The sequence below is a fragment of the Harpia harpyja genome, chromosome 24 (genome assembly GCF_026419915.1).
Source record: "Harpia harpyja isolate bHarHar1 chromosome 24, bHarHar1 primary haplotype, whole genome shotgun sequence".
Lineage (NCBI taxonomy): Eukaryota > Metazoa > Chordata > Aves > Accipitriformes > Accipitridae > Harpia > Harpia harpyja.
In genome coordinates this window covers 801,265-814,013 of record NC_068963.1, presented here as the reverse complement: position 1 = coordinate 814,013, position 12,749 = coordinate 801,265, and the positions used below count along the sequence as shown (strand labels likewise).

The 12,749-nt window shown below is 58.1% G+C and overlaps 1 protein-coding gene across 1 annotated transcript in view; it reads right to left on the bottom strand.

Moving 5' to 3' along the window:
• Window positions 1-1,122: 1,122 nt before the first annotated feature.
• LOC128135765 (deleted in malignant brain tumors 1 protein-like) overlaps window positions 1,123-12,749 on the bottom strand; it is a 47,618-nt gene continuing 35,991 nt past the window's right edge. The window contains exons 28-40 of the mRNA XM_052774827.1: window positions 12,090-12,413; window positions 11,216-11,545; window positions 10,617-10,946; window positions 9,188-9,526; window positions 8,197-8,526; window positions 6,954-7,283; window positions 5,382-5,708; window positions 4,852-5,181; window positions 3,944-4,261; window positions 3,068-3,394; window positions 2,475-2,804; window positions 1,752-1,868; window positions 1,123-1,608 (exon numbers count right to left, since the gene is read on the bottom strand). Of these exons, the coding sequence (XP_052630787.1) occupies window positions 1,466-1,608; window positions 1,752-1,868; window positions 2,475-2,804; window positions 3,068-3,394; window positions 3,944-4,261; window positions 4,852-5,181; window positions 5,382-5,708; window positions 6,954-7,283; window positions 8,197-8,526; window positions 9,188-9,526; window positions 10,617-10,946; window positions 11,216-11,545; window positions 12,090-12,413 (3,875 nt within the window). The 3' untranslated portion in view covers window positions 1,123-1,465. The remainder of the gene's footprint in view (window positions 1,609-1,751; window positions 1,869-2,474; window positions 2,805-3,067; window positions 3,395-3,943; window positions 4,262-4,851; window positions 5,182-5,381; window positions 5,709-6,953; window positions 7,284-8,196; window positions 8,527-9,187; window positions 9,527-10,616; window positions 10,947-11,215; window positions 11,546-12,089; window positions 12,414-12,749) is intronic.

The following is a 12,749-nucleotide window of genomic DNA, read 5'->3' as shown; positions in this document are numbered from 1 at the left end:
GGCTGTTCCTGGCTGCAGGTTGTGAGGTTGTGATTGATTTCGGGGTTGAGCCTGTCCCTGAATGTCCTCTGTAGCCCAGCTGGTGGTGGACACATCTCAGCAGGTTCCCATCCTGGGATCTGCTTTGTCCACGTGTCCCTGTGGTGGCAGGCAGGGGCTGTCCAAGCAATTGATGGAGATCTGGGGTTGCATTCAACTGCTGAGACCATCAGAGATGATCTGGGGTACGCAGCTGGCCTTCAGCTCCTCTTCCAGGAGAGCCTACATCTCTTATAGTGCCGATGTCCTATATGCCAGCCCCGCTGTGAGTGTCTGGGGTGATTGAGGGCATCTCAGGTGGCACTAGGTGGGTGGTAGCTAGACTCTGTGTGCTCTCGTGGTTGGACAAGTTCTAGCCTTTGATGGGCATCCTGCCCTGTGGGATCTCCAGCCTTTGGGATCCTGGAGGCCAAAGGGAGGTTTACCTTCCTGATCTGCTGCATTTCAGATGTGGGGAGAGGACCATCTCTGGTGGTTCAAGCCTCAGGGTGGCTGCTCCCAGAGATGCCTGTCTTGGAACTGAGGCTTTTTTCATGTGCTGGGATCACGCGTTGTGTGATCACCAAGCGATGGTGGTCACCAAGCAATGGATAAGATAACCAAATTATGGCCTTATGGCCAACAACAGCTTGGTAGTTGGCAAGGAAAGGGATGGTCTCATTGCTGGAGGAAATTATTTCAGGTTTTGTGCTGCTTGGCTGTCCTGCAGACCCTCTGCTCCCCTCTCAGCTGGGGCCTGGGCTGCCAGCAGAGAACCGTGAGCTACCAGGCAAGAGCACGTCTTGTGCCCCCATGAACCTCAGCAGGGAGGTTCCCCACGGTTGGGTCCCCAAGGGATGGTGGCAGGCTGGGGGCACAGGGCAAGGAAAATGGGGCTCTGTGGCCATCCCAAAACGCATCCAGGGAGGACGCCTGAGTATTCAGGGTTGTGGGGTAATGCACTTCGCAGCTCTGGCACCTGGCATGGTCAAGAAAAGGGGGGGACTTGCCTCCATCCAAGGGCTGGGGGAAGCTGTGGCAGAGGAGCACAAAAGCAGCTCATGTTCCACCCCCCCAGCACTCATGCCCATCACACCTAGAGGGTTGGGGACCCCCTTTTAATTCGTTTGCACCCCTCCTTCTGCTCCTCTGCTCCTTTAGCTCAGCCTTGCACTGGCTGCCAGGTTCGTTGGGCTCCTCCTGAGCCACAGGGGCTGCTCAGAGGGTGTGAAGGTGGGTTAAATATCACCACACTGGGCAACAGCCCCCCCACCTTGGTCGGCTATTTCAGGGCTCATGGTATAAGTCATTGGTACTGGCTGCTTTTGAGATGTCCTGCCCATCAGCTGCTGCTTTGCAGTCTTCAGGAAGGCAGATTAGGGAAAAGGGCGGCAGCGGGAGCCTAGTGCGACCCCCGGGGCACGAGCTTGGGGGGGGGGGGCTGGCATCATGGGGCAGTGTCTTCTGTCATGAGCTGTGTTGTCTCAGTGTCAGGGTCCTCGGAGGCTTCTGCCTTGGTGGGGAGGTAGATGGCCCCCATGGGCTGGAAGGACGTTGCCGAAGTGCTCTGGTCCCTGGGGTGCTGACGGGCTGTGAGATGGAGGGGACACCGGGCTGTCACCAGGCTCTAGCAGATGCTGAGCTGATCCCCATCTCCCTGTCCCCCTGGATTTTGGGGTGGCCGGAGTGAGGATCGTGAGTTTGAGGGGGACACATAGGGATGGGACTGTCACCTCCAGCCTCGGCTGCTGCCATGCACCTCCTCTTCAGGTTGAGCCACAGCAGGACCCCGCTCAGCAGCATGACCAGGGCCAGCAGTGCTATCAGCACCGAGCAGGATGGTGAAGCACCTGGGGTTGGGAGAACAGACTTGGGATCCCATTTCCAGCCAAGACCAGTAACAGCATGCAAGAAAACCTAACACTGAACACAGCCTGACCTCCCCCAGCAGCTCAGCGGGTGGTGGAGATGGGCTTTCCTTAATTAGTCTTCACATTAAGACCCATTTCCCTGTGTGGACGATGGGATGGAGGGGTCAAAGCGACCTTCCATGTTCCTGCTGCTGTTACAACCTCCATCAGTTCTCTGGTGCGTTGTCCCACTTAGGATTTGGGGTGCTACATCTCACACAGGCCTTTTTCTGACCCTCCTCCATCCTTCAAAGTTGTCCCAGCTCTACCACAACCTATCTGAGAAACAAGGGCTGGTCCTGGGTTTGGGGTGGGGGGAAATAAGGAAATTTGGGCTCCAAGAAGAAATGGGAGGGGTGAGTGTGTTTTGGGCTCAGGAAAGCATCTCCGATGCTCCCAAGGGTGATGGAAAATGAGGCGCATCCCCCAGGAAAGGCCCTCAAGAGCTTGCGGGGATGAACATGTGCCACCTTTCCACTTTCTTCTCTCCTTGGGACCTTATTCTCCCCACCCAGCACAGACACCACGGAGCATCCCGGTGCTCACCCTTCGGCTTTGTGCACACCACGCCAGCTGCCGAGCCCTGCCTGCACGGCCCCAGCCCTGTCTCTCTCTGCTGGCACTCCAGGAGCAGCGACTCAGTCCCCCGGCAGCTCAGCCCCTCCAGCAAGGCATGGCCGTCCCCCCGGCTTTGCTGGGCTCCGACGGGCGCCGACAGGGCTGGCCCGCAGCCCATCTGCCTGCAGACCACCTCGGCTTCCAGCAGGCTCCAGCCAGTGCTGCACACCCCATGCCAGGTAGCGTTGTAAAGCACCTCCACCCGTCCTGCGCAGGTACCGGAGCCATCCTGCACCCGTACCTGCAAGGGGTTTGTGCCTGCAAGAGGATGCAAAGGGGGTGAGACAGCCCCCTCCAGCCCCGCAGGCAGATGGGAGAGGGGCGTGCAAGGCACACACGCATGCAAGGATGGGCGTGCATGCCATGTGTCTCCTGTACCTGCTGCACCATTCCCCCCCACCCCGCCCAGCTCCCTTGCAAGGTCATTCCCAACTGATGTTCCACCAGTGTTGCCAGCTTCCCAATCCCAGATAAAACCCTTTTTTGGGGTATCTGAGCATTCCCCCCTTCCCGGGGACCACCTGAGCACACGACTCCCGCGTCTTCATCGTGGTTGCAGTTATGGAGTCCCCAGTTCCTAAAGCCGCACTGGGAGAAGGTGGTCTCCGTGCCAGTGCACTCCACATTGTCCAGCCAGATGGGGTCCAACCCGTGCCCGAAATGAGCTTGGTCCGGCACTGACACGGCTGTCCCGCAGCCCAGCTGCCGGCAGACCACCTTGGCATCCTTCAAATCCCAGCTGTCATCACAGATGGTCCCCCACTGGTGTTCGTGAAACACCTCAACTCTTCCAGCGCAGCGGTTTGGGCCGTTGGCCAAGCGGACCTGCACCTCTGTGATGTTGGCATCTGCCAGGAGAAATCCGGTTAGGAAAGGAGAACAGGGCACCCATCACCTCACAAAAAAAAAAAAAATCCCCAAACCAGAAGCCTGAGTGCAAATACAGAGTCATTACGGTCCCCCCCAGCAAGGGATGTGACTCCCCCCAACCCTTCCAGGGGAGCATGGCTGTAGGTATGGACTTCAGTTGCACCTTCATATCCTAAAATGGTGATGTCTCCTCCATGCAAGTATGTGGACCAGACAACGGAGTCCAGGCTGGGAATTTGGGGTCGGGTGGTCCCCTCGAGACAGGGCTTGGCTCGCTTAGTGCCGTGGGGAGGGGAGGGGTGTGAAGGTTTCAATGAGATGTTGGTTATGAATGGGGTGGGAACCTGTTGCTGGGTTGGGGGCAAGCCTAGCCAAAAAGAGGCTACGACCCTTTGCCAGCTCCTCTCCCCCAAAAACATGCCTTCCCAGGACTAGCGTCATCCCAGAGGCAGCCAGATGCAGAATGGACCCTCCTCTGTGGGTGTGTGTGTCCCTCCAGATGCCCTGTGTCACAGGATGGGACCTACCTGAGCACACCACGCCAGCATCTTCTCCGTGGTGGCAGTTACTTTGCCCCCAAGGACGGGCTCGGCACTGGTCGAGGGTATCCTCGCTGCCGGTGCAGGTCACATCATCCAGCCAGATGCGCCCCGTCCCCTGCCCGAAGCGAGCCCGACCGGGGGCTGCCTCAGCTCTGCCGCAGCCCACCTGCCTGCACACCACTGCCGCGTTGTTCAGGTCCCAGCCGTCATCGCAGACCGTCCCCCACTGCCCGGCGTAGAGCACCTCCACCCTCCCGGCGCAGCGGTTCGGTCCTGCCAGACGGACCTCTGCCCTGACCTCATCTGCAGGCAGAGAAGCAGGCGATGCAGCGTTGAGGACAAGAGGACCGCATGTCCAGGGAGGGGGCTTTCTGGTGGCAGCAGCCGGGTTGCAAACCTAGGGCAGATGCCCAGCCACGGTGGGATGGGAGGACAGATCCTGCCCTAAGCCCTGCCTGCAGAGACGTGCAGGCGGGCATGGCCCTTGGGGCTTTGTAAGCACCGCCAGGCACTTACGTTCAGCTTCCAGACTCAGTCCCTGATGGGGAAGGGGAGAAATAAATCCCCCCTCCCCCTTTGAGACCCTCACTGGGACCCAGCAGACTCTCGGTGCAGCCCGCATCCCAAACCAGGTGTCATTGACCTTTTTCCCCCCCTTCCCTGCTCAGCCGTGCCAAGGGCAGTTGGATCGGGGCAGCTCCACGGGCTACTGGGGTGTGGGGATGGGGACCAACGCTGTCTGCCAAGGGGACAAGCGCCCGTGCCCTTGAAATCTCCATCCTGCAGGCAAAGCTGCTGGGGTTAGATTGGAGAGGAAAAGGCTTTTTTTGGGGGGGGGGTGGAGAGAGCAGCTCCAAGCTGTGCTTTTAGGACCCTGAAAGAATGAGCATCACCTGAGCAGATCACGCCGGCGTCCTCTTCGTGGGTGCAGCTGTTGATTCCCCAGGGCCTGGCCCGACACTCCACGAGGGCGTTCTCCCCCCCGACGCAGGCGACCCTGTCCAGCCAGATGGGATCCAGCCCCCTCCCGAAAGAAGCCCCTGTTGGGGCCGCGGTGGCCGTCCCACAGCCCAGCTCCCGGCAGACCACTGCCGCATCACTCAGGTCCCAACCGTCATCGCAGACCGTCCCCCATTGCTGGTTGTGAAAGACCTCCACTCTCCCGGCGCAGCGATGCGGGCCGTCCACGAGCCGGACAGTCAATGTGTTGGTTATGCTGGTGACTGGAAGCACCGCAGAAATGTCACGATGGGTTGGGGACACACGCGGTGCCGGTGGCAGCGCCCAGGGCTGGGGCAAAAGGAACCCACATCCCAGGAAGGGCTTGACCATCCCCCTGTAGCATCGCCCCAGAGGCAGCAAGATGCAGGATGGACACCGCCGGTCCCACCGGGACACCCTGTGTTGTAGGAGCAGGACCTACCTGAGCACATCACGCCGGCATCTTCTCCATGGTGGCAGTTAGTCTGGCCCCAGGGACGGGCTCGACACTGGGCGAGGGCGTCCTCGCTCCCGGTGCAGGTCACATCATCCAACCAGATGCGCCCCGTCCCCTGCCCGAAGTGAGCCCGACCGGGGGCTGCCTCAGCTCTGCCGCAGCCCACCTGCCTGCACACCACCACCGCATCGTTCAGGTCCCAGCCGTCATCGCAGACCGTCCCCCACTGCCCGGCGTTGAGCACCTCCACCCTCCCGGCGCAATGATGTGGCCCGTCCACCAGCCGCAGGTGGGATGAGCTGGAGTTGCCTGCTTTTGTGGAGAGAGAAATAGGTGGACACATGGCTGGAGGGCACCCCCACATCCCTGGACCACCCCCTGCCTGCATCCATGGACTACCCCCACCTTCAGCACCCCACGTGCCTCCAGGAAGGAGCAGGGCAGGGTCAGCATTCAGGCATTGATAGCACTGATTAAAAAAGGCATTGACATGACCGGGTGCTGTCATTTTACTGGGGGGGACAAAACCCTGGGCCTGATGCCTGGCTGCAGGGTTTGGGTTGGAAGGGACCTTTAAAGACCATCTAGTCCAACTCCCATTCCACGGGCAGGGACATCTTGCACTAGATCAGGTTGCTGAAGGCCCTGTCCAACCTGACCATGACCACTTCCAATATAGACTCATAGAATGTTTTGAGTTGGAAAGGAGCTTTAAAAATGCCCTAGTCCAACCCCCCCTGCAATGAGCAGGGTCATCTTCCACTAGATGAGGTTGCTCAAAGCCCCATCCCACCTGGCCTTGAACACTTCCAGGGATGCAGCATCCACAACTTCTATGGGCAACCTGTGCCAGTGTCTCGCCACCCACATTGTAAAAAATTTCTTCTTTATGTCCAATCTAAATTTACACTCTTTCAGTTTAAAACCCTTGCCCCTTGTCCTGTCACTACAGGCCCTGGTAAAAAGTCACTTTCCGCCTTTCTTATAAGCCCCCTTTATATATCGAAAGGCTGCAAGAAGGCCTTCTCCAGGCTAAACAACCTCAATGCTCTCAGCCTTTCTCCACAGGAGAGGTGTTGCATCCCTCCGACCGTTTTTGTGGCTCTCCTCTGGACCAGCTCTAACAAGTCCACATCTTTCTTGCGCAGAGGACCCCAGATCTGGACGCTGGGCAGGGGTCTCACTACAGCGGAGTAGAGGGGCAGAATCGCCTCCCTTGACCTGCTGGCCATGATACGGCTGACCTTCTGGGTTGCAAACGCACATTGCCGGCTCACATCCAGCTTTTCATCCACCAGTACCCCCAAGTCCTTCTCCGCAGGGCTGCTCTCAATCCCTTCATCCCCCAATCTATACCAATACTGGGGGTTGCCCCAACCCAGGTGCAGGACCTTGCCCTTGGCCTTGAGGTGAAAGTGCAGGACATACGCATGGGTGAGAGCTGCAAGAAGCTCCTACACCAACCCCGCACACACAGCATCTCCAGAGGGGGCCAGCTGCCTGCCCCTGGGTACCAGCAGGAGCTCTGCTTCTGGCCAGCCCCATCCCTGCTCTCACCTGCGCACACCACGCCAGCGTCCTCCCCATGGTGGCAGTTGTGGATGCCCCGCGTCTTGGCTTGACACTTGTCCAAGTCGGTTTCCTCCCCCGTGCAGCTCACGTCGTCCAGCCAGATGGGGCCGGCTCCCCACCCAAACCGAGCCGAGCTGGGGGCCGAGAGGGCCACCCCGCAGCCCAGCTGCCGGCAGACCACCATCGCGTCACTCAGGTCCCAGCTGTCGTCGCAGACCGTCCCCCACTCGTTGTTATAAAACACCTCGACCCTCCCGGCGCACTTGCTTAAACCACCCACCAGGCGAAGCCTGGGGCTGTTGGCAATTCCCGAGCCTGAAAAATACCCAAAAGTGAGCATTATTAGGGACATGCTTGTGCATCTTAACACCTGCTGGGTTGGAGAGGGCAGGACATCCCCGTGGCAGGTCTGGGTGGTGTTGGTGCAGAGACCTTGCCCTTTATCAGGGACTTGCCGGAAAGTGAGCACAGGGGTTTTTGCAGGGTGGAAGGAGGTACAGAAGATCCCTTCCACCGGTTGCACCCTGAGGGTGGTTGCACCCTGGTTCAGAGGTCGGGACAGGAGAAAGCACACATCTCCACCTGAGGGACACTATGCTGGGAAGAATGGATCTACAAGGGTCCTTCCCAGTGTTTCTCCACGCTTTCCTTCCCCCTTGCTTGGAAGCTGCATCACCTAGGTTCACCTGGCGCTACCCACTTCTTCCCCTAGGGGAGATGGCAAAGGATCTTTTTGTGATTGTCCCTGTCCTGACTGCTTCTGACTGCCGCATTGACCTGTCTGTGGAGGTTGACCTTCCAAGGCCAAGGCTAGACTGGTGGCAGCTAGCTCAAAAGTGGTGTATGACATGAGAGCAGCTGGTTCCAGTGCATCTTTCTGCATTTACCTGCACATCTTTGCATTTTACAGTGCCGGCAGAACAAGTCGCTCTGCCTGCTCTTGAGCACCCACGCACGTTCCAGCTACCGTCCCCAAAGGGTGCAGGTGCTTCACACCATGAAAACATCTTGGACACCTCCAACGGTACCAGACACTGAGGCATGTCTTAAGCCATGCTGCTTTTTTTGCCAGCATATCGTATTTTTCCGTGTCTCTGAACACTGTTATTTTAACATGGTTTCTACTGATCTGGGCAATTTGTTGGCCAACTTGGTCCCAAACTGTTCCCAGCCTGCAGAAGGGTAGGGCTTGGTCCATCTTACGGAGAAAGCATGTGGTGAGAGTTACCTGAGCACACAACGCTGGCGTCTTCCACGTGGTTACATGCATGGTGTCCCCAAGGCTTGACCGGGCATTCAGCAAGGGTGGCTTCTGTCCCGAGGCAACTCACCCCATCTAGCCAGATGGGGCCAGATCCTTGCCCAAAACCAGATAAACCTGGGGCTGACACGGCCGTCCCGCAGCCCAGCTGCCGGCACACCACAGCTGCATCATTCAGGTCCCAACCATCGTCACAGACGGTCCCCCACTGCTGGCTGTGAAAGACCTCCACCCTCCCGGCGCAGCGGTGCGGGCCATTCACCAGCCGCAGGGCTTCTGAACTCCCCAGGTCCAAGTCTAAAAACAGAATCGGAGGACAATAAATCCTTGCCAGAAATGCTTGCCTGTCCCGTGGTTGGCAATGCAGTGGCCCTCCCCTTGCAAGGGGTTTTGCAAGGTGTCCACCAGCATGTAGCATTTCTGCTATTGCTGCACACTGGGTGTGCATGCCTGAACACCTTTTGGGACAAGCCTGTGAGGACCATGCCCAGTAGATTGTGAATTTGGCTAAATTACTGAGGAGCTCCCATGATGTGAGTATCCCCATGGGGACAAGCAGGCAAGGAGGCACCAGGTGCATCATGCACCTGAGCGAGGAATAGCTTGGTGAGGAGGAGAGACTCTCCAAGGACTAGAGGCTGTGTGGTATCATGTATCAAAAAAACCCCACGGGGCAGCTGCAACCCTGGTATGTCAGGGCTCTTTGCGCTTGATGGAAAGCCTCCATTTTACAGGCTTGGGATTTCTGGGAATCCCGGGCTTGGGATTTCCAAGCCCTTTGCCTGAGAGAAGCCAGGGACTGGTAGACCACGAAACAGAAAACACCTTGTGCTTCCTGATAGGACCACAGCAACAAGGGGTGGTTGAGCCAGGACAAGGAGGAGGTGGATGGGCGAATTTGGTCAGAATGCACGGCCTCCCCCAGGGGAGGACTGATCCCCAACTCACCGCCACTGACCTGTGGCCACAGAGCACGAGACGCTTGCATGCCCACTCGACTTGCAGCTCTCAGCGCCCCAGAACTTGACCTTGCATTCGAAGAGGGCCTTCTCTGTCCCGGTGCACTCCACGGCATCCACCCAGATCAGGCCATCTCCTGTCCCAAACTGGGTAGACCCCACGGCCGAGCGCGCCGTCCCACAGCCCAGCTGCTGACACACCACATGCGCTTCGGCCAGGTCCCATCCGTCGGTGCAGATGCCCCCCCAGCGCTGATCATGAAACACTTCAACTTTGCCAGAGCATGGGTCTGAGCCGTTTACCAGGCGGAGGCTTCCGAGGTCAGAAATGCCCGATCCTACAACATCAGAGAGCGTACACGTGATAAGGAGATGATACCTTCTGCCCTGTGAAGCCTCTGGCTGCCAGCAATGGGTTTACATCAGAGGTTCAGGAGCCTTGGGGGTCAAGGATGCTCTTGCGATGACAGAGAGGGCAGACCTTTGAGGTGTGATGTGAACTGGCCCAAGTGGTGCCCAAGGCTTGATTAGCATGGCCTTGACCAGACTATAGTCAATGGACCTTATATAGTTTGCCTTCCTAAAGCAGACACATAGGGCAGGGCCAAGTCGCCAAGATGTAGGTGTCCTTGTGCTATTTGGGATTCCTGGAATACCTCACCTGCCCTCCAGCTGCTGCTCCTGAAGGACACAGGTTTTCCTGGAGGATCTCTTAGCCCAACTAGGGTGAGATGCTACCTTCCCATGCTGGGGCAACTGAATTCAGTGCTGGCTGTCTCAGTCAGTGACACCCGGATATTAAATCCATCCTGATATTAAGTGATCTGGTTGTAATCCAGTGGCCCCAGCTTCTTAAAAGGCACTAAAATGGGCTGAGGGTTTCCTCTGGCAGAAAGTCAGAGCTGGAGAGGAGAGAGAAGGATGGGTGGTGGGCTCTCATGGGCTCATGCAGCTCTGAGCATCATGGGGTACATCTACCATGGATCAGCTGAAGGTGTCAGAGGGTCCTCCCTGACCGTGATGGGAGAAGACCCATCTGTACTGCCATCTGCCCTGCTGTGAAGAAGGAGGTGGCTGTGTTTTAATTTGCCTGATGAGAATAGTCTCTGGCCCATGCTAACTGCCAGGATTTGTGATAAATAACATCAGCCAAAAGCGTGCTGGAGACCGTATTTTTAGCCATAGCCGTGCAAATGGGCAAGGCATTTGTTTTTCTCGGACTTTAATGTCCGCGTACAGCTGCCCTGTTCTACCAGAATGGACCACAGGGGGCTGACTTCAAAGCAAAGGGTCTCCAGGCTGGCTGCAAACTGTTCCTGCGTCACAAGATCTTGCACCCATAGGGGAAAGCAGAGTCAAACCCCAGAGCAAGTGGACTATGGCAAGGTTTGCCATGGTGCTCCTGGTGCCATGACAGGCGGTGGTTACCTGAGCACACCACGCTGGCATCTTCGCCATGCTCGCATCCATGGACACCCCAGGCCTTGGCTCTGCATTCAGAGAGGGCTGCCTCGGTCCCCATGCAGCGCACGTCGTCCAGCCAGATGGGTCCCTGTCCCTGCCCGAAGTGAGCCCGCCGCGGAGCCGATACCACCTTCCCACAGTCCAGCTGCTGGCACACCACTTTGGCATCCGCGAAGTCCCAGCTGTCATCGCACACTGTCCCCCATTTCTCATCGTGAAACACCTCGACCCTCCCAGCGCAGCGACCTGGGCCATCCACCAGCCGGACTGGGGTGAAGCTGGAAACAGCTGAGCCTGCAAACAGGCAGGGAGATGCTCAGAGCATCCAGCCCCTTCATGAGAGGAGGAGGGACGCTGCGTTTTGGCACGTAGCTGGTGCTGTGTGGTTACATCGTGTCTGAATGCACAGCATCTCATTCCCACCTCATGGAGGAACTTTTCAAAGGGTTTAGGGGTACTTGACCCAGCAGCAAGTGGGGTGAAGCTGGCATCTTGCTCCCAACTGGGACGGGGGAAATTACCAGTGCATCCTGACTCACTGCTGGTGCTGGAGTGAAACCCACCTGAGCATACCACGCTGGCGTGCTTTCCGTGGCTGCAGCTGCTCTCTCCCCACAGGCTTGCCTGGCATTTCGTAAGGGCTGGCTCTGTCCCCTGGCAGTTCACGTTGTCCAGCCAGATGCGTGGGGGTCCGGAGCCGAAGTCCGCCCCCTCCAATGCTGGCAGTGCCGTCCCGCAGCCCAGCTGCCGGCACACGACCTCGGCGTCCTGCTTATCCCAGCCGTGGTCACAGATGGCTCCCCACTCCTCCTGGTGAAGCACCTCAACTCTGCCAGCACAGCGGTGCGAGCCGTTTGCCAGCCGCAGATGAGCCAGCTCGGGGATGATTGAGTCTGCAAACACCCAAGAGAGTTATTGATGCCTTCAGACAGCCACCAGTTTCCCTCCGTGCTTATTCTATTGCAATTAAGCTCCCAGCCCCTCTTCAAGCTGCCAAAAGGCACAGATGAGGGGAGAACAGGAGGGGTGAAACCCAAAACTCCCACCAGGAGCACCCTGCACCAGACCATATCCCTGCAGAGGGTGGTCCACACTGGTCCCCAGCCCCACTCCCTGCAAGAACTGCTTGCCAGGTGGGTCACTTTTGATGAGCTTCCCTGCAATGAGTTGGTCCTGGTTTTGGAGCTGGAGGGTTCCCGGTGGGGTGGGAAATAGGGATCCCTGCAGGAATGCCTCCCACCGCCTTAAATAAACATCTTGGGATGGGAAGAGCAGCCCTCCAATGGGACCATCAGGTAGAGGGACGGTCCGGGAAAACCCCACTGGTTGCTGATGCTGACCCCCAGCCTTACCTGGGGGTGCAGACCTGCCATCATGACAGCTCCCCTCCCCCACCCGCCGCCTCGTGTGGAGCAATGCCGAAGGAGCATTGGTCACCTGAGCAAACCACGCCAGCATCTTCCCCATGGTAGCAATTATTGATGCCCCACGGCCGGGCCTGGCAGGCAGACAATGTGCTCTCCCTCCCTGTGCAATTCGTCTCGTCCATCCAGATGATGCCATTCCCGCGCCCGAACTGACCCCCCCTGGGGGCCGACAGTGCTCGTCCGCAATCCAGCTGCCGGCAGACAACCTCAGCATCCAGCAGGTCCCAGTTGTCATCGCACACGGTCCCCCACTGCTTGTTATGGAAGATCTCAACCCTGCCAGCGCAGCGGCTGCCATAGTTCACCAGCCGGACCTGGTCGCCCTCCGAGTTACCTAAAAGAGCAAAATATGGGAACAGGCCAGCACGCTGCGACCCATGGGTAAGGAAAAGTGCCCTGGCACCTTCCCAGGCTGCTGAGTGTTGCACCAAGTGCTGCAGGCTCGTCTAATTACCACAAAAAGAAGCTGGCTGATCCCCAGTGCCTGCTGGCTAAGGGGTGAGAGGTTGCAAGCTGCACCGCAGCAGCATCCCACCCACTGGCATCAGCACCAACCCCTCCAGGAGGACACCCAAAATTCCTCCAGCCGCCCAGATGCCCCGTGACACTCTGTGATGGAAACGCCCACGAAAAGGACACGTTGTCCAGGGCTGCTTGCAGAAGTGGAAAA